This window comes from Schistosoma mansoni, chromosome W (assembly GCF_000237925.1).
Source record: "Schistosoma mansoni strain Puerto Rico chromosome W, complete genome".
In the NCBI taxonomy this organism is placed as follows: domain Eukaryota; kingdom Metazoa; phylum Platyhelminthes; class Trematoda; order Strigeidida; family Schistosomatidae; genus Schistosoma; species Schistosoma mansoni.
In genome coordinates, this window is record NC_031502.1 from 38,327,521 (window position 1) to 38,351,545 (window position 24,025).

The 24,025-nt window shown below is 30.4% G+C and overlaps 1 protein-coding gene and 1 non-coding gene across 2 annotated transcripts in view; both read left to right on the top strand.

The window, feature by feature from the left end:
- Positions 1–24,025, top strand: part of Smp_210510 (subfamily C1A unassigned peptidase (C01 family)) — a gene marked incomplete at its 5' end in the record, with an annotated part of 118,234 nt that overhangs the window by 57,657 nt on the left and 36,552 nt on the right. Inside the window, 7 exons of the mRNA XM_018789626.1 lie at positions 5,462–5,565; positions 6,553–6,670; positions 15,051–15,107; positions 16,622–16,728; positions 19,843–19,894; positions 20,635–20,831; positions 21,982–22,000. Coding sequence (XP_018655050.1) covers positions 5,462–5,565; positions 6,553–6,670; positions 15,051–15,107; positions 16,622–16,728; positions 19,843–19,894; positions 20,635–20,831; positions 21,982–22,000 — 654 coding nt within the window. The remainder of the gene's footprint in view (positions 1–5,461; positions 5,566–6,552; positions 6,671–15,050; positions 15,108–16,621; positions 16,729–19,842; positions 19,895–20,634; positions 20,832–21,981; positions 22,001–24,025) is intronic.
- On the top strand, positions 13,762–13,828 carry Smp_tRNA_00096_Gln_TTG.1.1. Its single transcript has one exon. It is a non-coding gene (tRNA).

Below are 24,025 nucleotides of genomic sequence, written 5' to 3' on the forward strand. Positions count from 1 at the left end.
CATCAGGTATAATTATCAATAATGAATTAAACAAGTCACAAATATAAGCAATAAAACGCTACCTTATATATAGGCTAAGTTAATTAGGGGAATCTAAAAATAAGTTCATCGTTTAGTAGTGGACTTTAAAACATTAAATTTCTTATTAAAGGATTTGGCACTGTAGCTGGATCAAAAGAAGTAATGTATGATGAAATTACTGAATTATTCATAAAAAGAAAATATATGCTTACTTTATATTAGACCATTTCAAAATAAAGAGTTTTAACAAATATATTTGTCACGTATTTTGAATACGATAAAAAGAACAAGATACATTTAGCCAAACTACTTATACCATTTTAAGTGCAACGATATTCACAATGAGAAGGAAGAAGTAATTCTAAGTCAATTTTGAGTTATTCTAGTTTATTAATGATTATTCAATTCAGATAGATTGGTTTAGAGTATTTGAAAACAATGAAAATCTATACATGCATACTTCATGATCATGAATTATACATATACTTATTAATTTGTGGTAATTTGTCACATATAAGTATCGAACATATGAAAATACGTAGTATATTATATCTTAGTTGAAAGAACACAAATTAGTATCGGAACACATATGTTCTCTCACACTTAACGAACTGATCCTTCTTAGATAATGCAATAAGAAGATTAAAGGTTGAACTTTTATTTTTCATATATAAACTTTCTTAACAAGTATATGTGTAATCAAAGTGAAATTTATTGAGCAAATATATTACATAATTCTGATAACCTTCGATTTCTCATTGCATCATCTAAACTTATCAAAGGGATTAATTGTTTCAAACTGATATTACTTAGTATTTAGAAGTATGTTTGCATAATTGGTAAATACATGGAATTCTTTTCTAGACAACTAAGTAGTAATTATATAATATTCGTCTAAAATATATCATGTTGTTTGTAAGGAGAATGGTGCACATAAAAATTGAATGCTACGTCCCAGGTCAAGGCATCACTTACACTTCTTTTGTGTAACTTTCCAGTTCCATTAATGTGTAAATAATTCTTTTGTGATTGAGTGAAATGTCATTTTTGGTTATTAACATTCATTAGGATTTGTATAACGTTAGCGGAAACAAATAAACAAATATAATTCTTTCCACATAGTTTGCACAGGTCATTGAATACACCTTAAGAAACAGCTGAAAATGTTAACAATACAATATTCACTTCATTAGAACTGGCAATTGATAGTGTTTACACGTATTATGTTGTTTGATGCATCATTTTTATTTGAAATAAATTGAAACAAAAGCCTTCATAAATAAAATAAAATTAGGTGGTGACCTCATCTTTCTTATAACGTTAAGTTGTGGTGTATGCTGCTTATGTCGATATAAGTAGTATATAACACCAATCAAAAGTGAAACTACTCGTAGCCGAACGTTTGGAAGATTGATTCAAAAAGAACAGGAGAAGAAAGTAATTGTTATGGCAACGAAGAAGCGATGAAGTTTGAGAAAATTGATGGAGGATTTGCAAATGAAGTATTTTGTATTAAAATACAGTTTATTGTCCTCACCTGTATTCTCGTTCATAACAAAGTTGTGATTGTTGGACTTCAATAAAAGAACCTGAGAGATACTTATGGTTTTGCAGTTGTAATCCACACATGGATGCAAACAACGTTATGTTTCTTTGGATTGTACTTTAAATTTGTAGTGAAATAGCACTTGTTTTCTTGGAGTATTAAGGTAATAACTTTATCCGTTTGTGGTTGTGGAGATTGTTAAGTATTTGATGAAGATCATGAATCAGTCGATGTTAAACCACTATTATAACGCAAAAGCACTAGATGGCCGTTTTGTCCTGGTATGGCACTCTTCAAAAGTGCACATCTATGATCTCGCACGTGGGATTCGAACCCAGGACAATCGGTCCAGTGTGCAAGCGCTTAACCTCGAGACCACCTTGTTATCATACTTTACAAAGCTCACTATACTTTCGAAAAGCTTTTCATATATATATATATATATATATATATATATTAGCAAATTCTGTTTTTCATGAACAAGAAAGAATAATTTTGGTCAGTTAGTCAGCTACAACGTAGAATCAGGCACATATGTGCGTTGGTCTAAGTTGCCACACCTCATCGTCACGATAACGTGAACACTATATTCATAGAATTAGTTACTTCAATGGTAGTAATATATAAAAGAAAGATCGAATATAAAGATACAATCCAGAGAGGAAGAACTAGTTAGTAGAAAGAAAAGTGTAAAGTTATTTTAATCTCACAGTTTAAGGATATTTTAATCTCACAGTTTAAGGAAAGATGGTGTATTCACTTAAGTCATTGTGATCGATTCTTAACCATGTCACTCAGAGTCTCCGACCACTGGTAACGATAGTCGCGAGGAACCCATCTAAGCAGTCTGCATCCACCAACATGGATCAGACCAGAAGTTAGTGACTTCAAGAACTAATGCCATGTTTCATTTAGGCCGCTCTGAACTTTCTTCCAACAGTCTCCAACGCTAATCAGCATTGAGCGTCGTGGTAATCAGTCCTTTATTGAAAATTAAACTGTTTTACATAATGAGTTGTAGGTATCATTACCAAGTTTTGATTTGACAATTTCGAATAAATTGAGCATAAGGTAGATTGTTATAAATAAATAATATATTTGTAATATCCCAATCAGTAGAAAAATTAGATTTTCTGACGTTTTGTGACTCAGTGTAAGCCACTTCTTCAGTGAATAAATAATTAAAAAACAATCATTATGTGATTCGAAACAATATCATCGTCAATCAATCTACTTTAAAAAAAAATTATTTATCGATTTCATGTTTCTTTTTTTTTAAAAAAAAATCGGTGTGATGCTTTTTCTTTCTTAATCTCCCTTTATCCTTTTAATGTTTTGTTCTTCCCAAAAAAAAAAATTTTCCATTGATTAGATTATTTGACCTTCTTACGCTTAGAAAAAACAGAAAACAAAATAGTTTAACAAATTATTACGTGATAAGTTTACTACCAGTATTGTCCTGTTTTAATTCGACTGATCTATTTGTTATCTTAAGTTCATATATTTACTATATACATTTTTTATAAACATTTATTATTCATATATATTCAACATGTAAACAAGGATACATTTATTGTACACTTGTTATTCACCAGTCATATTGATTAATTATCAATATGGACTATTTTCTATAGACAGAATTGATAAACAATGTATGTAGTGATAGGTAAACAACATATTACCAGTTGATAATGACAAAATAAATTATATTGACTTTTCATTATTTTAAGAACTATAACGAAATAAACATCATATGTTCAGAATATACTTGATATGATCTCTTGTTTAAAAGGTGACGATTCATTATGTTAGAAATTGTACAATCTATGCCTATAACTAATTAGATAGTTTAACTGTTAAATTTCCAGTTGAAGTTTTTGTACTGATAAGGACTATTACACTTTATAGTTGAAAGCGTGAGTCAATTGAAGCTAGATCACCAGGGAAAACCTGGAAGCACAGGACACCGTTTCGTTCTATTGTGGAACTCCTCAGCAGTGAGCATCCACGACCTCACCTCGCGAAATTCAAACTCAGGACCTACCAGTTAGCGCCAGAGCACTTAACAGACAGACCACTGAGACGATATCAAATGGTGTTTATGTCTAACTCCAACCAATCCACGACGTTGAGCAACCGTTCATCAATTATCTTCAGTGAGTTTCTATCTCACAACAGACGTGGTCTGAACTCCACTGGTCACTGCTTCTCACTAGAACTCCTGGATTTACCTCTAGAAGTCAGTCACAACTGAGTATATAATTATTATTATCAGAAGGTTTTTTGTGGAGATTTAGTATTTTCATAATTGAAAGTGTGAATCGATTGAAGCTAGACCACCAGGAAAAACCTGGAACAACATTCTATGTTAGAAAAGCAATAAATACAGACGTAACATGCAAATTTGTAGAACAACCATTATAAAAAAAATATTGTTTGTTTTAAGGCAGTGTGTTTATGAGACACTTCATGACTACAACTAATTACTTATTCTTTCTGAATGGATACATTAAATATTGTAAGATGAAGTGTTAACAGTTTGTATTTACTTTTATTAAAATATTTTGTATCCTCTACCCATTAAAAACATATTGCTAATAGTGATTGCATCATCAAACATTCAGTAACGTTTCCCGTTTCATTAAAACTATAAATAAATATTGCATAAATATAATGGTGAGTATAACATTAGTTGTTATATCACACTGGTAAGTTCTTTTTGTACATAATATATATAAAGAAATGTAGATTAAGACTGTTTTCCTTTACAGAATTGGACATTTATACATTATTCAGTCGTAAAAATATATTTGATTACTATAGTTTGTAGTTAAGTTACCTGTAATGAGCTACGTCAGGTTATTACAACGAACTAAATAATCGTATACAGTCAACTTTTCACTGTATGTTTTGACTAGTTTACTAAGGCAAAGTATTCAAATGTTGTACACAATTACAGAGATTTTTATTCAAGTACATTATCAGGAATTGAAACACTGAAATTTCAAAGTTTTATATGAATCTTAGTGCATTTTGTTTGGTGAAATAATATGTTGAGTAACATTTCTTTGTCATTTTAAAAGGAAACAATCACGGTTATTTTTGGAACCACTTTTTTGAAGTCTTTTTAATTTCGTTTTTGTCAAATGTCATCTTTTCTGGAGTAACCAATGATGAGACACTTTGTACTTATTTCATATTTAAATTTTTATGTGATTCAAATGTACTAGGAATTGTATCATAAAAATTACAACATTATGGTCGTGCCCTAATCTTTCCGATTACTGCTTATACTCTTACTACTTCTACCACTATGAAATTTAAATCGACAACTGCATCTCTGTGTTAATGTGGTATGGCAACTCGAACTGATGTACGTACGTACAAAGTTCTACGTTGTGACTGACTTACTGAGTTCCCTGAATGGTACTATCTCTTTACCATTAATTCTAGATAATAGAATGTTTAACTTTCGAACGAATAATTCAACAACATAATCATTCATGACAGTGTAGAAAACCCACTGCTTTTTCTACCTTTATATTTTAATAAATCTTAACGTAAAATAATTAGTACACTTTAAATTTGCTTTTCTGTCTTGATTTAACTTTCATTGTGAAAATGTTTAAAGGCCTAACTACTCAAGATTTCAAAATGAGTATAAAATGTTTCATTATTATTAAACCATTGACCATATTCAGAGAATTACGAATACATCACATTGGACACGTTATTCAGCCATTCTTACGTATATCATAATAATTGTATATAAACACTTTTATATATAACTTCATCATTTTAAAATCTAGCGTGTTCGGTCTAATATCTTGAAAATTTATTTCTTATCAGTATTATTATGTGTTGTTTTTACAATCTTCATCATCATTCATTTAGAGTACTGGAATACCATGGAATGGAAATATAGTTGAGGAAGGTGAAATTATTCTTCATCAACATGCTATTCAAAATGGACTGACAGAAATTCAAGTAGCTATGTGGTAAGTTACATATATTTTAATAATTTTTTTTGTAAAAAGAGACATTACTTAAAGCTAAATTCTCTGTCTTCATCTAAATTATTTGCATATTATCAACCATGAAGTAATTCATTACGATTTTGAGGAATCTACTGAATGATTCAATTTATAAATTAACTATTCTTATTACGTTATTAGGTTATTAGTTAAGAGGTATGTGACGCATAAAGTATTGATTCAATGTTGTTTTTTTAATTCATTTGATAGTGGAAAAATGTTCCGTATACAGTTTGCGTAACTAAATAAATAATAGGAAACATGTTACTGTTTATCATACATGAGTAAATTACTTTTGTTTTGACCATTTCATTATATGATATTAGATTAAATTAATATTATGTAAGGAAATTGTATATTTTGATGATACTGTTTTTTGTATGACTGTTTGACGTACTTCAGTTAATTAATTAAGGGGAACTAAATCCTGAACATCAGCCATATCCTTATGTGACTTGACACTGATCAAAGAACATTTTATATCTGTTTGTTAATAAAAGTTTCAAAGATTATCATATTCATAGTATATTTAATTTTCAGAATGTACATAATTCGACGATTAAAACATCCAACCCAAATATACGAAGTTAGTACTATCCTGAGTACCTTTTTTAACGTAAACATTTGGAACAGTTCAAATTACTAACTTAAAAAAATGAGTTATCAGCTTACTGTAAAAATATTTGTAAATGCATATACACTTATTGAGTATTTAAGAGCTTGTTCAAGTAAGAGTTGGTGTTATAACACTAGACACTTTAGCTACTAGTAGTCATTCCATATTTCATTATATATATCATAAAAATTCCCAATTTGATTAGTTCAAAATAACTCTATTCACTCAGTAACTTTAGATTGTAAAATACTTTTGCGTAAGAAAGAAAACGCATTTAACTGTAAGTTTATGACACCAAATCATTTAGAAATTTTTTCTATTTTATTGATTTACAGTCAGTGGATAGCATTGATTCGATTAAATTATACCAGATCATTGGATCAAATCATTCTTTTACATACGTTCAAACAACTTATATCATTATGGTCAGACAAACTACTTACTAGAGAAGAGGTAAGATGTATTACTAACAGATTTAAGTTTGTTATCCTTAATACAGCATTTCTTAGAAAATCAAACGTTTGTTTCACAATTATGATCATTACTTAAATGCTTTTGTTTTGTATAAACTTATAAAACTTCATGTACATTGAAGTATGTTTACAACTGAGAAGACAATGAGTATATTAAAATTTTCCATTGTATTCATAATGATATTAATTATTGTTCTATATAGATAGTTATCAGAAATATTATTATTCAAATATTTCACTACAGAAAATGATGTAAGTCATCACGCTACCTGAAAAACGAAATTATGACAGTTGGATATATAAAAGATGTAAAAATCATACTTATACTAATCGAATGGTTGATTTGAATAGAATAGTAGAATAGTGTTATCTACATTATGTATTGAGAAACTGTAAACGACAAACAAGTTCAAATTCACCTATAATCTTCTAGCAGAAATATGCTATGAACCACAGTCATTTGTTCATTTGAGTTATGTTTTACAAATTATCCTTTCAGTATGACTATTTTTTTCATCATACTGATCCAAATACATTTTGGTGACAATGAAATTACTTACATGATAGTTGGTTTGGTAAAAAGCTACATTACAGAATATCTTGGTAAAATCTGAGAACCATACAGTTAACGCTACATCTGCAAAACGTCCATCAATTGTCTCAGACTTTGTTGTCGCCTCGTTTCCATACTAATCACTCACTGTTCTCGTTCCATTCCTTTCGAATTTTTAAATCTTCTGCCTCCAGACATTCCATTTTCGATTGGTGATACATACTACCTATATCTGTCGACATCAGTAGCGAACACTATATCAGTTAATAATTTATTGCTTAATGGAGTCTGTACTATGAAATATTTGTTAATGAATTTATATTCATCAAGCGTTAACACTTATTTCTGATTCATGTTTCATTATGGAGATCACAAATTTTTTAGTTTCACATCAAATGTACTAACAATCAGCATGTTATTCTAACTTATTTGACCTCCGAAATTTATGAAATGCTTAGGAAAATAAGTAGAGTTCATATGCACAGTACGCCACAAGCTTATAGTCAATTTTCAAGTTTTTCATAAAGAATCCAAAACTCAGTTATTGAGATGAATGTTGTAAATTGCAAGCATCTTAGAATACTCTTTTCTTAGATAATGTTTTTATATAAAAGGCTTCCAATTTATTTTGAAATGGGCTACTTAAATCTCCAATACCATTTTCGGTCTGTCTGGCTTGAGACTGATTGTTGTTGGTAATTACACTACAACTGGTTTCAAATGGATACGGAAAGGAGTTTTCCTTTCTTCTTATTCTAGAACATTGTCGCATTTCTAGACAACTGTTTGATTCAGTGCATTTCGTCAATCCGTTTAGTAAATATCTTCTGTGTTATTAATTTAAAGCCCGCAATTTCCTCAATAGAATCAGTGTAAAACGTTGTTCACTTGTTTCATTTTGACCGGTGATATGACCATTCGTGATACAAATGCTGATCTGGTTTCGTCAGTTTTCGCGAAACAAATAGACAATAGTTATATGTTCACTAGCGACTTATTTCTATATGGATTTCTGATGTTCCAGTGAACATACATGACTAGTTATGTTGAACTGCCTCTTTAGTAAATCGGATACATACCAATGACATTAATTAATTAACAGAATATATTGTGTATGGACTCTATTTGAAACTGTAATTGAACCTAGTGATCTGAGTATCGGGGGGCAGCCCAAGATACTAAACAATAACACATGTTATTCATGTCGATTCCTCAACAGCATACTACTGAAGAGTCCTGGACATAAAAGAGTTGTCTGTTAAAGATTATTGAGTTTAGAATCTTTCTCTTGATGATGAGATTAGTTTGCAAAAGTTATCAATTGACTTTTCGTAATAATTCAGGATTTACTGATTCTCTAGTAAATATAGATAAGGATAAGGACTATTTTATATAATAAGGTTTTGCACAAAGTTATAACAATACGTGTCATTAATAACGTCTAAATTGCTTTCTGTATGCATCGTGTCTTTCGATAATCATAATGTTGATTAAATTATAATTACTGTACCGTGAGCTAAATAATGCTCTGAATTAGTAATTTATGATATTTGATATATTTCTCACGAGAAGCGTAACTATCCGTTAATTTTCCATATTCTAATTTGTACAATATACATACTCCACTTACACAAGACGTTCATTTCTGAATCAACTCTTAGGTATTTACTTCAGATGATTGTGTTTTTTATCTTCACTTATATGAATATGAAATGAGTACATATGGTATTCTTTACTCTTGCAGATAACTATTCAGTCTATATTAGTTGATTTTCATTACATTTAACATCACATTGACCAAGTACTATCTTTATTAATCCACTTAATAAAGGACAGCAAGTGGATTACACTTAAAGTGTTAAAATTAATTAAATGCCGTATTCAAATTTTGAATGTTATTTTTTATATTGTAGCTAAATTATTTATCAGATTCATTTAAAGTATTTACAGAACATTCTTTAATTATGATATGTAACTATAATTTAATCTTCTATAATGCTCAATCAGAAAATGTATTGGATTTCAATCATTTACTTGAGTAAGTTAATTATTTTAATTTTGTTGACGTTTATAACTTATAATTCCTGACCGTTGCTGCTATGTTGTAGCTGACTGATTGACTTATAACTTATAATTATTATAGTATAATCGTAAACATTGATTATTGACGTTATTGTCAATATAAAGTTGATATGACGGGATGAAAAGAAAAAATTACATTCTTTTACTTAATGTAACTTTTGTTCAACACTACTTCCGTTTGTTTAATTCAATGTGATAATTACTTAATGTAACATTCGGTTTTGTTTTCCAGTGGGATATCATACAATATTCATGTAGCATTAAGTTAACATGAACTATACTTTGCACGACATGTAGCATGTGATTTGTTATAATCCTAGGTATTTTTCATACGTGTGATTTTATCCTAATTAATAATCAAAATAGGTTTATTATCAATATATAAACGAGTGCATTTTTGACTGAGGTCGTCAATGTGTTTTGGGGTTAATACATCTTCACTCGTATCAGTCTTAGTGTTCTTAATTCAAGTCGTGAGAATTTCAGTGGTTCCTTGTTTTAAAAGTATAAGTAATCAATGATTCCGACATGATTAGCGACAACCAGATAGAACGATTGGCAATGCAGTCATAACAAAAGTGTTTAAGTATAAAGCAGTAATGATTTCATTATCAGCTAAAATTGAGATATACGAGTTGCTTTTCATGATACAGAAAAGAAAAATCATAAGACATTAATATGACAACCAACCAATAAGCTGTATACAAATTGTATACACATTCAAATGTAAAACTGATACTGGATAAAGACTAAGTAAATGAAGATGATTAGTTGATTAGCATGAAAAAGTTAACATTGTTAACCTTAAATCTTGTGAATAACATACAAGCAAATTTGAATAATTTTTTTTTTGAAACGTCAACTCTATGGAGTTTAGTTTAAAAAAGGGCCCTTCCATAAGTTGCAAAACATGAAACAAAAAACTAAACTTGTTTTAATGATGAGTAGTTGATTTTGCTTCAATTTATTTAAGATAAAGAATGATTGTTTTCCTTCCAGAACGAACAATTTCCAATTATTGAAAACAATGAATTATATATTACTTGATGTTAAATTTGATATGTTAATTTAAATTTTGTTGTAAAACATAGAACTATTCTCTGAAGAAGTGGCCTACATTGAGTCACGAAACGTCAGAAAGTCTAATTTTTCTACTCATTGGGATATTAAAACTCTATTAATTTACTTATATAGAACTACAGACTGATTCATTAAATTAACAGACAAATCATTAGGAAGAAAGAACATTTTCAAAATAAAATTTGTTTCTCAAATAAAGTTTATACAAGCTTTATTAAAAGTAAAATGTTTTTATCAGTATAGGGTTGTTAAGATTATTGAGTTTTTGATTGAGATCATGAATGGATCAATGCTAGACCAACATTGATTACCTGAAAGCTCTGGATGGCCGTTCCATCCTAGTATGGAACTCCTCACCAGTGCGCATCCACGATCCCGTACATGGGATTCAAACCCAGGATCTTCAGTCTAGTGCGCAAGCACTTAACCTCTAGATCACTGAGTTGGCATCCAATGTTTTTGTATTATTTCGCAATCACCAAATAAATTACAAACGTTTACATTAACATGAAAATGAATATTGCAGAATATCCATTTTTAATATGTAATTATTTCGAAATATGTGCGGTGAGTTGTAGTAGATTCTGGTCATTGTTTAGTTATTTTAAATGTGAAATAACAAGCAGCGAAATGAGTAAGTTATCGAGCTATATCAAGAGGTTATTTGCATCAGAGACTAGGTTGATAATCTAATTGTTAGGTCTCTTTTTTAATCCGAACTCAAAAATGAACTACATTTCTCGCTTATATTTTCATGGTTGAGCGTGTCAGCTGTTCAGTTCTTAGTCAGCTCGCCAACTGAAATTGATCTGTAACGAGTACCACCACGAAAATAAATTTATCACTTCATAAATTTCCTAGTGATGAGATTTTCGTTTTAAAATTTCAATTTATTTAAATTGTTTACTCATTTTATAGTTCAAACACATGTGAATTCAAATTAGATCGAAAAAGATTTTGACCTACACAAATAATTGAAATTCATTTTGTTTTAACTAACTTCTTTTTATATTTCGATTTAAACAATTATGGTTATTGATAATTTGCCCCAAAATGCCCTGTTACGGCCGAGAGTGGAGAGAGCCCGCTCTCCCTCTCGAACTGCTCTCACACGGCCACGCGTATACAGCCTCTGCCATGGAAGTCCTACTCACTGCCTTCTCGTGCCACGGGTGTTATTTACGAAACTGAGAGGATGAAAAGCGAATGTCCGGCGCTTTAACCGGGTTGGTAGACACGAAAAGTCCGCCTAGAGGAGATGGAAAACCCTGATTCCAAACCAACGGTGCACATAGGCTCCAGGATCCTGAAGGAACAAATGGTGTATAAATCAATCGTTGATCACCCGCTTCCATGGGACTGCATCTCCTCGCGGTGCTCCACTGCCTTATGGATCAGACATCGAGGTGGAAGGCTCCGAGTGTGGCCCCTTAAGAAAACCACCTGCTTCAGTTTGGGTATCTGAGCAGTATCACATCCGTCACACAAATCAAATGAGATTTGTGTGGCGCATATATATCTGGTGACCCTTTGTACCAATTTTTATGTGCTTAAATAAAACTTAAATAAGAAAATTGATAATTTCATTTAAAGATGTTTATTATTTCTTTATTTTATATACAATTGTTCAATTCCTTTTTTACTTTATATTATTTAAAGGTGTTTATGTATGTTGCATAATTCACGTCTATATCAGTTCAGTTCACCTTTCTCTAATTCATTACAAAAAGAATTTCTTACATCATTTAAGGTAGACTATTATAAATTAATAATGGAATGTTGTATGTTACACGTTGTACTTTTGTAGTTAATTGTTGTAAAGTTGATCGTTGTATTTTTCTTTCAAAAAATCGGATAAGTTAATCGTTAGAAAATAATTAAACTTTCAATCAAAATGGACACTACTCTTCGGTTTGTCTTGTATTTAATACACAAATGTAAGGCTGACACTATTGTAAACTATGGCTGCTTTTTTTCTAGCTTACACTTTTTCACTTAACAAAACTTTATTGCAATCATCAACCATTACTGAATAATTAAAGCTACACGTTGTATCACTGAGTAGAGAATAAATACAATTCAGTGAAGTTTTCTTTACAATGAGATCATCTGCTAAACCTGTACTGTTGTGTTTATAGTGTTGAACAATAGTCTTTCAATTTTTTGACACGTAAATTTTCATAATATTCTTTAACTTCTGGACTATTACTTGGTCGTCTTTTGATAATTAAAACCACTAAATACTTTGTGATATAGTCCAACTCTATTCTTTTTCAGTTTTATGTATTTATTACATACTTACCTACTTACTTGGACATGTTCCTTCTCTTCAGTAATGGGCTGTTAATTAAAGATCTCGAACAAACACTAGCCTGAGTTGTATGGCTCCAATTGCCGGAGTCATGTTTTGTTCTATTTGCTCCTCTTCTTTCTCCATTGAGAGTTCGAAGTAAGAGCTTGCTTTGTGAAGTAGTGGGATCGTTCCCGTAAAATTTGTTTTATCATCCCACAGAGTCATTTACTAGCTTCTCAGTCACTGGTAGCTGGTTTGTTCTCTGCAAGAGTAGATTTTTCCTGATGAACTCTGCTCAATGAATCTGGGTTATCTTGCATAAATAGTTGTTTATAAATAAGTGTATCTTTTAGATGATGGTTGTGGTAATTTCGCATTTTTAGCCAAACACAACAAAACCGTTTTCATTTTAGTATTGAGAATTCTGATTTTCGTTTTGAATGCCAGTTTTCTCGAATTCTAGGTGTTCTATAGTTGTGGGAATGCTTTGTTTGTTTCATCAGTTTATGCCTTCACATCTGCGTCATATCCTCTTCCTTTATCAATGATACAGCCTACTTACTGGAAGGCTTCCAACTCATATATTCATCAAATCACCAAAGACACTAATGTTTAACTTTAGTAAATGATATCTTTGAAAGGAAAATTCTTATCTCTGAATTCCAAATATTCCTTATATACTGTATAAATTTAAGAAAAATTATGATGCAAAACAATAAAGTTTTTCGGAGGGTGGGGATAGGAAATATTATTATAAAATCCATAATTTTATACACTAAAAATTAAACCAAATGAAGAATGTTACTCTTACTTATAATGTAATGAAAAAATATTATTACAATTTGAACTAAATAAAAACTAAATTTACTTGATATTGTTTGTTTGAATCTTCCAATTGATATCTAGGACTGCAATTGATCAGTCTCTTATTGGCATATGTGCATACAGTGCGTAATGCCTCGGTATAGCCTTAATTCACAAGCATTATAAGCAAAGATTCAAACAAACAACACCATGTGAATTTAAACTTCACCACATTGCACAAGCAAGTGGCTATCAGGACTCAGTAGATGAGTGGATAACGCGATGGCGTTTGAAGCGAAAGGTACTGGGTTCGAGTCCCAGAGTGAACATCAACTCTGTGATGCAGGTACATCTAGCTGACGAGTCCGAAATAGGACGAAATGCACGTTCTGGATTGTACTGCTAGCCACTATCCATCTTTGATCATAAATAAAAACTAGCTTTAAGACTGATAGCCATACATAAAATTATACATTGAATAGCTGGCACTAATCAAAATTTTAGTTACAAATGATATTTTCCAATAAATAATTATATGCTCAAAAGTTGTTCATGACAATCTAGTTTAAAAGTGGTTCATGCTTCTTTCATTTACCTAAAACATCTATTTGCAAATTTCCTTTTATTAAACATTTGAGAAAAAGTGTCATAATAATAACAATAATAATTCAACATTTGCGCTAATGGTACACTTATGTTTTCTTTAATTAATTTACGCTTTTTCATTAGCGAAATACAAATTTGTACAGATTACACATCATGAATATCATCATATTAATATCTGTTAAGAATTAATATACATGCTTTGTATTTATACAACTAAAATTTTCTAGTAAACATGAATGGTGGCAAGTAGTGAAAAGCAGGACGCTAATTTCATCCTGTTTGGCACACATCAGCTGGATGTGCCTGCATCCCAAAGTTGATGTTCACTTTTGAGACCCCGACCCAGTACTGTTAGCTAAGTGGATAATACAATGGAGTTTGAAGCGAGCGGTACTGTGTTCGAGTCTCAGGGTGAACATCAACTCTGAGATCCAGGTACATCTAGCTGACAAGTCCCAAATAAAACGAAACCCGCGACCTGGATTCCTCTGCTAGCCACCATCCATCTTTACTTATAATGCTTGTGACTTAAGGCAATATCGAGGCAATTAGCAAAGGATGCACATATGCCAATATGAGATGAATCAATTGTAATCTTAAACATCAATGAGAAGAATAATACAACCAATACAACTATGTATTAAATAGTTCATTTTTTCTTTAAGACTAAATAACGCTAGTAATACCAGCAGTAACATATTATCTAACTATAAGCGATTTTGTTTCGTGAGACAGCATTTCGAGTATCAAACCAGTATCAGTTATTATACTAAGAATACGTTTTGTCATTCCAACCACTGAACAGATTATATACCTTGTTTATTTTATTTCACAGTTTATTGTTGTGAAATTAACTACTGTTGTCTTCGTATTTTATGTGCTCCAAATAAAATTTTTTTCTTAAAAAATTTATTTCGTTCAAATTTTTCGACTTTTTTTTAGAAATTTGTTCTTGCACGTTATGAAAAACACAAAACAACTGTTATGGGAAAAACTGATGTAAGTTATGAAATAGATGTGTAGATTTCGTTGTAATACCTATTGTTAGATGTTGGTTTCGCTAATATACTGAGTAATACAGCATCTTCATCTCTAAGAGCAAACACTTACTACTTTTAAAACATGTAAATTTCACATTTTTCGCCAGCAAGCATGGTTGAAAAAGGATATAAAATCTAAATTACTGTATGTGATCTGATCTTTTGTCAGTTTTTTTATGGATGGTATCCTGACCTGATCAAAAAATAATGTCTCCAGCATTTTCATGCATAGTTCTATTTTATCACTACCATCATATCTCAACCTAGTGCACGCAATGTCGAGTTACCTAGATGAGTGATCGATAGGATTTGATGTGCACTAAGAAGGACTTAACATACATGACACTGATCACCACACATTGATCGATCAATTGTAAATATCGGTAAATTTGTCACATTAATAAAGTGGCCAAAAAGCTTCAAGTAGAATTATTTTCTATTATTTTTTTTACTAAATTTAAGGTAATCATCAATTAAATTTATTTAAAAAATAAAGAAAGAAGGTTTCTACAGAAAGTTATTTTACTTTGACAAATGTAAATAAATAGTATTTCAAGAATTTTGCCGAGAGAATAGGTTATCGTTAGGATTCTATATGTTTACACTGTAGTTGTGTTTGTGTTTGTAATTAGATCTGATACAGACCTGATACACTAATGTATATTTATGAGTAGTATTTGTGAATGTAGGATTTGAAAATTAAAATGACAACTGAGGTCCAATAATTCAAATGTTAACGAATTATTTCTTATTGTGTAGAATCACCACCTAGTTGATTTTGAAGATAATAGATAATCGGTAGAAGCTATTAATGCACTGTCACAGTTAATGTATATTTTATCCTGACAAGGTTGTGTACAGTATATATAGTGCTCCATTCAATTAACATAATGTAGTGAACAAGAACACGAATGTGCGCCGATCGAATGTACTTAGGCGCGAAATTACAGAACATCTTTAAAATCTGATTACCATACTGTAAACAGTTAATTTGCAAACTATCAACCGATTGTTTCAATCTTGACTGTTAATTCTGCAAATATCAGACCATGGTCTCTGATTTCATTATTCATACATTTTCATAAAAAAATTGCATTCCGTTCCCGTTCTTCCCTTATCGATCTTCTGCTGAAATACATTCTATGCCTGACCATCATCATATACTACTTATGTGGATATAAGTAGCCCACACCACAATAATACCTAGTACTTCATATTTACACTCGTTTGATCGATTTTTCTTAACAAGTAATTCAAAAGATTATTCTGAAATAGACTTAAATGTAGATATAACAGTTTATCATTTAAAATAATTTAACAAACAAGACAATATACAATTGCCTAACAATCACCAATTACTATAGAATGAATTCTGTTATTATCTCTATCAAATTAATTGACTATTTTGATAAAAATATTATGGCAACTCATGTTTCTACTAAGATGAATCACTTTCATTTTTGTTTCAACTAGAAGTCGGAGTTGATACATTTAGAAATATCTCAATTAATATTATTGATTAAATTATTGATTATCGATTTGGAAAAATGTTGTGAAGTTTATTCACCAATTATTAAAAAGTAAGAATAGTTTTATATATAAAACTAATTAACCAGTATATGAAGATATATTTGTCTATTATGATTTCTGTTATATCCCGTGGAGATTTATGAATGGTAACATTGAGGACTATTTATGGACCAATGTGATATATATATTTCCTATTGTTAAGTAGTTAAACTATTCATATTCGTTTCCATCTTATTATAAGCTTTAGTTTGACCTATAGATTATTATTATACGATTTACCACTTCTGAGTTATCCCTAGTCCATTAATTACTGTTTCCCCTATTCATAGCCACATTTGGCCAAATCTTGTACAAATGTTATTTTCCATTTTGTGGTACGATGTGGTCAGTTTGTTTGGTATATAAACCAAGTATGTTTGAGAATTATGATTCATCTTGCAGAGTCTGTTATTGATGTTCTCGACTTAACTGGCTGGGCTAGGCAGAAAGCAGGATTGATAAGTACTCAAGATTGTTCATACGGCTTTTGTGTATTATTGATCCGATCGATAAAACACTGTTATCTCAGTTGAGGGAATCAGCACATTCATATATATCAACTGGGCATACAAGCGATCGATATAACAATTTCGTAATATATTCACTGGTAGTAATAATAGTATCCATCATGGATGATCTATTCCATTCTTCGATAATGAATATACGAATATAATTGTTATAAACTACTGTTCATTATAAATGACAGAATAATGCAATTTAGTTTCATTTGACTGCTTATTTATGTTAATAATAGTGTTATTAGTAGTATTGTTATTAACTTATTATATAATAATAATACTAATTGTATTCCGTCTTGGTTCTTATATACAATAGAAAAGAAAACCTAAACAGTTTTATACATATATATTATATAATTAGTATGGTTATAGTTGTATTGTTTTCTGTGCTATAGGTTACTTTTTTGTTTAAAACAAATAATAGATTTTATAATTGAATGACTTGTGAATTTAAGGTCATAATGAATAAAAAAGAAATAATATTACAACTGAATAAGTTATTATTCACTTCAATATATATATATGTATTGAAAGGAGCATTTCTAACATTATGAACTTATAAGAATATATGTAGAATAGAATAAAAAAAGATCCATTTGGTTTAAAAAAGAATTAAAGTACAAGTGTAAATACAAAACTACGTGATGATTCTAATTTAAATGAGACTTTGTAATTTTTTTACGAAGAATAATTTTTTTTAAAAAGTACTATCATTATTAATAGTAGTTATGGTGGATATTAAAGGAAAAAAACTCTTTGATCTGTTTCCATCAATATGACAGTCTTTAGGTGGTTATCTAACTTAGCCCATGTGGGTGATTTTGATGGAGCTTTGTTCTCTGAGCTGGTTGCTTTGGTCGTGGAGCTTTCATCGTCCTTCTGAACGACATTATCAGCACAAACTTTCGGTAGAAGTGAAGTGTTCGAATTTCTCCACATGTAGTTCACAGCTTGTCCTGTACACCTCGATGTCGATTGGTTCTTGTTGACCTTAAATCTATCATTGTTTATTTCTTTGTTTTGGTTGTATCTCCCATTGGTTTGATTTTCGTTCCTATGTTTCTGCATAATTTTCTTGATTGATTGATTTCAATGTGCATGTTTATTGCTGATTGACTTGAGTGCCAAGCTTCCTAAAATTCTCTGATGTGCTTGGAATTGCCTCTATCCAAAATCTCCACATTTTTCCATTCGAGTGTGTGTCCGTAGTTGTCCAGGTGTATTGATACGAGCGAAGATATGTCGTGGCGTTTGACTGCTAATTGATGTTCATGCAGGCGAAGATGAACCCAAGTTTATTATGAATAGCGCAAAATAATGTTGGTCAGCATATGTTAAACTCAACATAATTTCTTTGACCTAAGAAAAGTCTATTGTTTCACTAACTTATCCGCACTTTATTCAGTTTTCATTAGAAAACTAAGAATTTTCGATAATCAGTATTGTAGTGAACAAAATATCAAGTCAACAACTCTATTGTAGATTTGATAGTAAACCATTAATCATAATTTCTTAAATTATTGTTTTTTTAACAATCTAAATGCATAACAGCTAAGCTAAAAACTTTATTTCATGTGAATATCGTCCAAATTAACCGAAGTTTCTTCGTATTTTTTTCTAACTTCATGAACGCATATTAGCACATTTCACCTTATCTGAAAGTAAACAATTATATTTAATACATTTTGATCTTTTAAATGTAAATTTTGACAAAATAACAACAGATGGTTAACATAGTAAACATGTCTCTTAACTTAAGAGCTCTTGAAATATTATTTTGAGATTTTATCATGTTTATAACATATTAAGAAAACTTGTTATCAGTGACCAACAGAAATTTAATGCAGCTGTTTGAATTCATGCATTTCTCACTTCATTGTATAATATGGGTAAACAGTTGTCTCGATAACTATAAAACGTCGAATTGAGCAGATTTAATGATTATCATAGGATATCACAGACATATCTTCATCAGATAACAGTTGAATACACTGTCAGTGGAGAGCTGCTTTGTCCTAATACGAGACTCTCCGTTTGTATGTATCCACAAGCCTACCAGATATCTAACCCGGGATCTTTAAGTATCGCAGTAAGTACCTAATGTGTGAACCATTTGAGGCTAGCTCTTTAGGAGCTAGCCTCAATATCTTAAGATGATGGGCATCTGAATCCGGAGATTTCCAATAGCAGGAAGAAATAGCTAAGATTTTCTGGTTCTCAGTGATTGTCTAGCTAAGGTCAATCCCTGATGGCAACTATAAGGTATAATGATTGACATTTTTCTGGCACTACAATGTAATTAATGTAAATGATACTGAACTTTTTGGAACTTCATCCACTATGCTTGTTTGTAAAATTTGACGTGAAGAATGTGTCTTTTTCTTTGATTAATCTCATTTGTGATCTACAGTAAATGATAAAAATCATAACCGTGCACATGAATAATGGCTTTTTTTAAAAAACGTTTTCTCAATTAAAAAAAATAATCTGTTTATACTTCAGTCAGTTCAATGTAAAATTAAGTTTTTATAAAACCGATACTTTATTTAGAGAAAATAATGAAATACTCTGGTTGGATCAACATTTTTACTTCTTCTTTGATTACAGGTATCTGGATTTGGATCCTTTTATAAATATGTACAAATTTTATGCGAATTCTGTGAGTTATTTAAGCAATCTTAGATATTTTAGTCATTTTTAGCATCATAATGTTGCTGATGTAATAATGATCTTTTCCTTTTAATAGTGTGGGTTTATTCAAGCTTGAAAATGAATATTTTTTGAAGTTTCAGGGACGATTTGAGTTTTTCGAATGTCAAAGCCTTTTCAACAAGAACATAAATATCTTACTTGAAGATCGTAGTACCTCAGCTAATAATGCAAGTCCAAGTGCCAACAGCTGTACCGGGATGCGGGGACATTTCACCCAATAAGTATGAAGTAGGACGAAAGGCGTTTCCTAAATTACACAACTATGACGATATATTTATCCTTAGTGATTTAGTATGTTATTTCTGAATCATATTTTAATAAGAATTGAGCAAGGTGAATCTCCTAGCTGAGTTATCAATAGAATGAATGTTGAATATATATGAGTAGTTATTTGATTACCCACCAGCATCTCACCGAGTATGATTTTTTAGGTAGAAAACAGTGAATGAGAAATAAACTGTTCTCATATTGCGTTTATCACCTAGATTTACATATTTCTGCACAGTAATAACAAGTTTTGGCCTTATGGAAACCCTATAGACGGAATGGTTATAAAATACCATTTCTGAAGTCTTTCCATCTAAAAGAATGTGTTCAAGTATTACAGTCTATAAGATTTCCAAACCATTTAAGAAATCAATTTACCATTTTCCCTTATTTATCACTCATATCTCTATCACATTTTAGCTACATCATGATTACATACAAATCAATATTCTACAAAATTTAGTACTACCAATAATAAATCAAGAATTGGAAACTAAATCTTTGTTGTCAACTGGGAAACAATGTTTAACAAAATCAATAGAATTGAAATCATTATTTGTTCTTTATTTATTACTTAAAAAGTTTGAAAATATGTTCGACATCAAAATAAAATCTAAGTAAGTTCATTTAGTATAATTAATTGTTAATTATCATTTCATATCAAAATTATTTAACAATGAAATCATTTACCGTAAACTGTAATTGACACTGAAGATAATTAGCAGAGGAAAACGATCTCTGCTTATAAGGCTTATGACCTAAGGCAATATCGAAGCACATATGCGGATAAGAAACTGATCGATTGCTATTCTAAACGTCAATGGTAAAATTCAAATTACTCATTCAATGAAACAAACTTCACCTCGTAGTATAAGCTGGTGGCCATCTGGATTCAGTACCTCATTGAACAACGTGATGGCGTTTTAAGCGAACGGTACTGAGTTCGTTTCCTGCAATGAATATCAACTCTGGGATGCAGGTACATCCAGCTGACGAGTTCCAAATGGGACGAAACGCGTGTCTTGGATTCTATAGTTTGCCACCATCCATCTTTGCCTGAAACAATTCTGTTTCCATGAAATATTGTTTTTAAAATTTTCGTTTTTCATCAGTAAAATGTTTTATTTTTGTTTCAACTATATCCACCTAATGACTTCTTTGATAATTCATGTATATTGTTTACTTTTAATTTGACCTTTAGCGTTCAGCTGATTATATAAAATGATAAAATACAAACAATTGATGATTGCATAGTTTTATGATCTGATTAAATTTCTTATAAATCAATCGGATATATGTACATCACAGTTTTTATATTCTTCTTATTGTCGTGTTAATTTCTAGGAAAAAACAACAACAATTAGATCCAATTTCATCTGCCATATACAATTAGTTGTTCTATTTATCTAATGTTTACTGAAAGAGAAAATTGTCTTTGTAACTTAACTCCAACAGTAGTAATAATAATAATAACTTTCTTTTATTCAACTGTTTATCAGTCAATTTAAAAACTATCATGGTTAATAAACTTTTTCTTGTCATCTGTTTACCATAAGGATCTTTTCTGTTTTGAAAATCAAATTGTCCATTAAATAGAATATGGAAAATACTAGTTAACTATTAATTATTAACTACTAGTCATTATTTATTTAATTTATTTAGTGAACCAAAGAAATTAACTGATTTCGATTGGTATACATGGTTTCGACCAGTTATTTCATATTGGATACAACAATGTAATTTTCAATTGTTATCTAATATGGATAGGGATATACAAAATGATCAGGTTAGTTAATATATATCAAAGTATTTGAAATATAACATGAAAATTAAATGATTTTATTGATGTGAATACATTTAATGGTTGTTTTTGAATGAAACAACTTATGTCATAACATTATAGCAACTCTTCTACAGTTAAGTTTGTTTACGGTCAATTTTGTCGAGCCCTTCACTTAACTTGCTTAACAGACAGTATTATTTGAACAGTAACGATTTGTCTATTTCTTTGTATTATTACGATCACTATCATGTCTGTATAAACGTGTACACTTGATCATATGTGACGGTCTACTCACATATTTCTTACTCTACCTTGAATGTTAATCACTTAAATACCTCTTGATATATGCTTGAATGGTAATAATTGCTTTTCCTTTGCCTCACCAAGCTTAGCCTTTACCTTACCTATTTGGGTCTTGATTAGAGTTGACTGTATATCTGTCTCTGTATTCACTCGCTCACACACATTGACCTTTCTGCTGTAATTCGCCCTATGTATTTGTAATTTTTTATCTGTGCTGTTCAACAATAAACTGTAGTCGCCGCTTATCATTGTCTTCTGAACTCTTATACCGTTGGAATTTATGTGATAACTGTTGCCAAAGTGATTGTCTTTATAGTATCAAGGCATACTGATAGGCAGAATAGATTGTCATTGAATTATAACCGAATTCTATTTGTAACATAGTCATAGAAAATTCTGTTTTTACTCAGAATTTAATTAACTCGAAAACATTGAGTGTTATAAATGCTTGGTTATTGATAAACTAAGGCCATAGTTCTCAGCTTTAGAAAATTTTGCGAAATATTTTGTTTAATTGCATTAATTACGATTAATATCGTTATGTATCAGTTAAATGATTATTTTCTGCACGGATATAAACATCAAACAAACTGAAATATAAAACACCATCAACTATCAACTGAAGACAATCTACGGCTGAAAAAAAACATTACCAATACGTGTGAACAAATTACTACTAGGCTGCCTAGTAATTGTGGATGTCATTTGGTGATAACCCCTCCTATTACACGCTGACTTGATTTAAAAACTATCCGGGATCCCAAGTCAACAGTCTCATCTTATTTCTAGATGTCACCGTAATGCAGTCTTATGCTTATAGGGAAAGAAACATTTGATGAACTGAGTAACTGAACAAGTAAATTATAAATTACATGATTTTTTAGGCAACATGGTTGTGGGTATAATTTTCACCTTATATAGTAAACCTAAACAATACTGATAGTTAAAATCACTGACCAATCCACGATAATGTGTATAAAGAAACTAAATAAATGGTATACATTTGAAATAGAAAACAAGATCAGGATAAAAACTTTTGTTACATCAAAGGTTAATGGGACCATAGCATAGGGGAAAGCAAAAATATAAGACAAAATTTTGAAAAATTTTGCAAAAGCAAAAATAGTTGATGGAAAGCTTTTCACTGACTCATTTACTTTTTACAGTACAACAAGTGAACATTTACAAAATAATTTGAATAAGTCATTGTATCCCACTAAACCACCTGTATGGTTAACATATACGTTATGTGCATATAATTTCAGTAGTCATTATTCATTTTAAAAAGTTTAACAATTTACATAACCAAATGTTTGGATAGTTGTTATCAGTATTATGATCATCAATACAGAATATATGATAACCAGTTCCAAACAAATAGTTATGTTAAACTTATCTTTTTAGTCATACAAAACTGAAATATAATTCTTTTAATTTTTTTTTCATTACAGAAATTATTCATTCGTATAAGTTTTAATCCCTCACTTGTTGATGTTAAGGATTTGATTTGAATCAACTTTTTTTCTTGGTTAATGTACACTCTGAGCGGATTGCGTCATTATAAGCATTTTGTTGTAAGTTTTTAAGGGAAATCGAATAATCGGAAGGGGTTTTTTGTGGAGATTTAGTATTTACATAGTTGAAAGCATAAGTCGATTGAAGCTAGACCACCAAGGAAAACATGAAAACACTGGGCGGCCGTTTCGTCCTATTGTGAGACTCCGC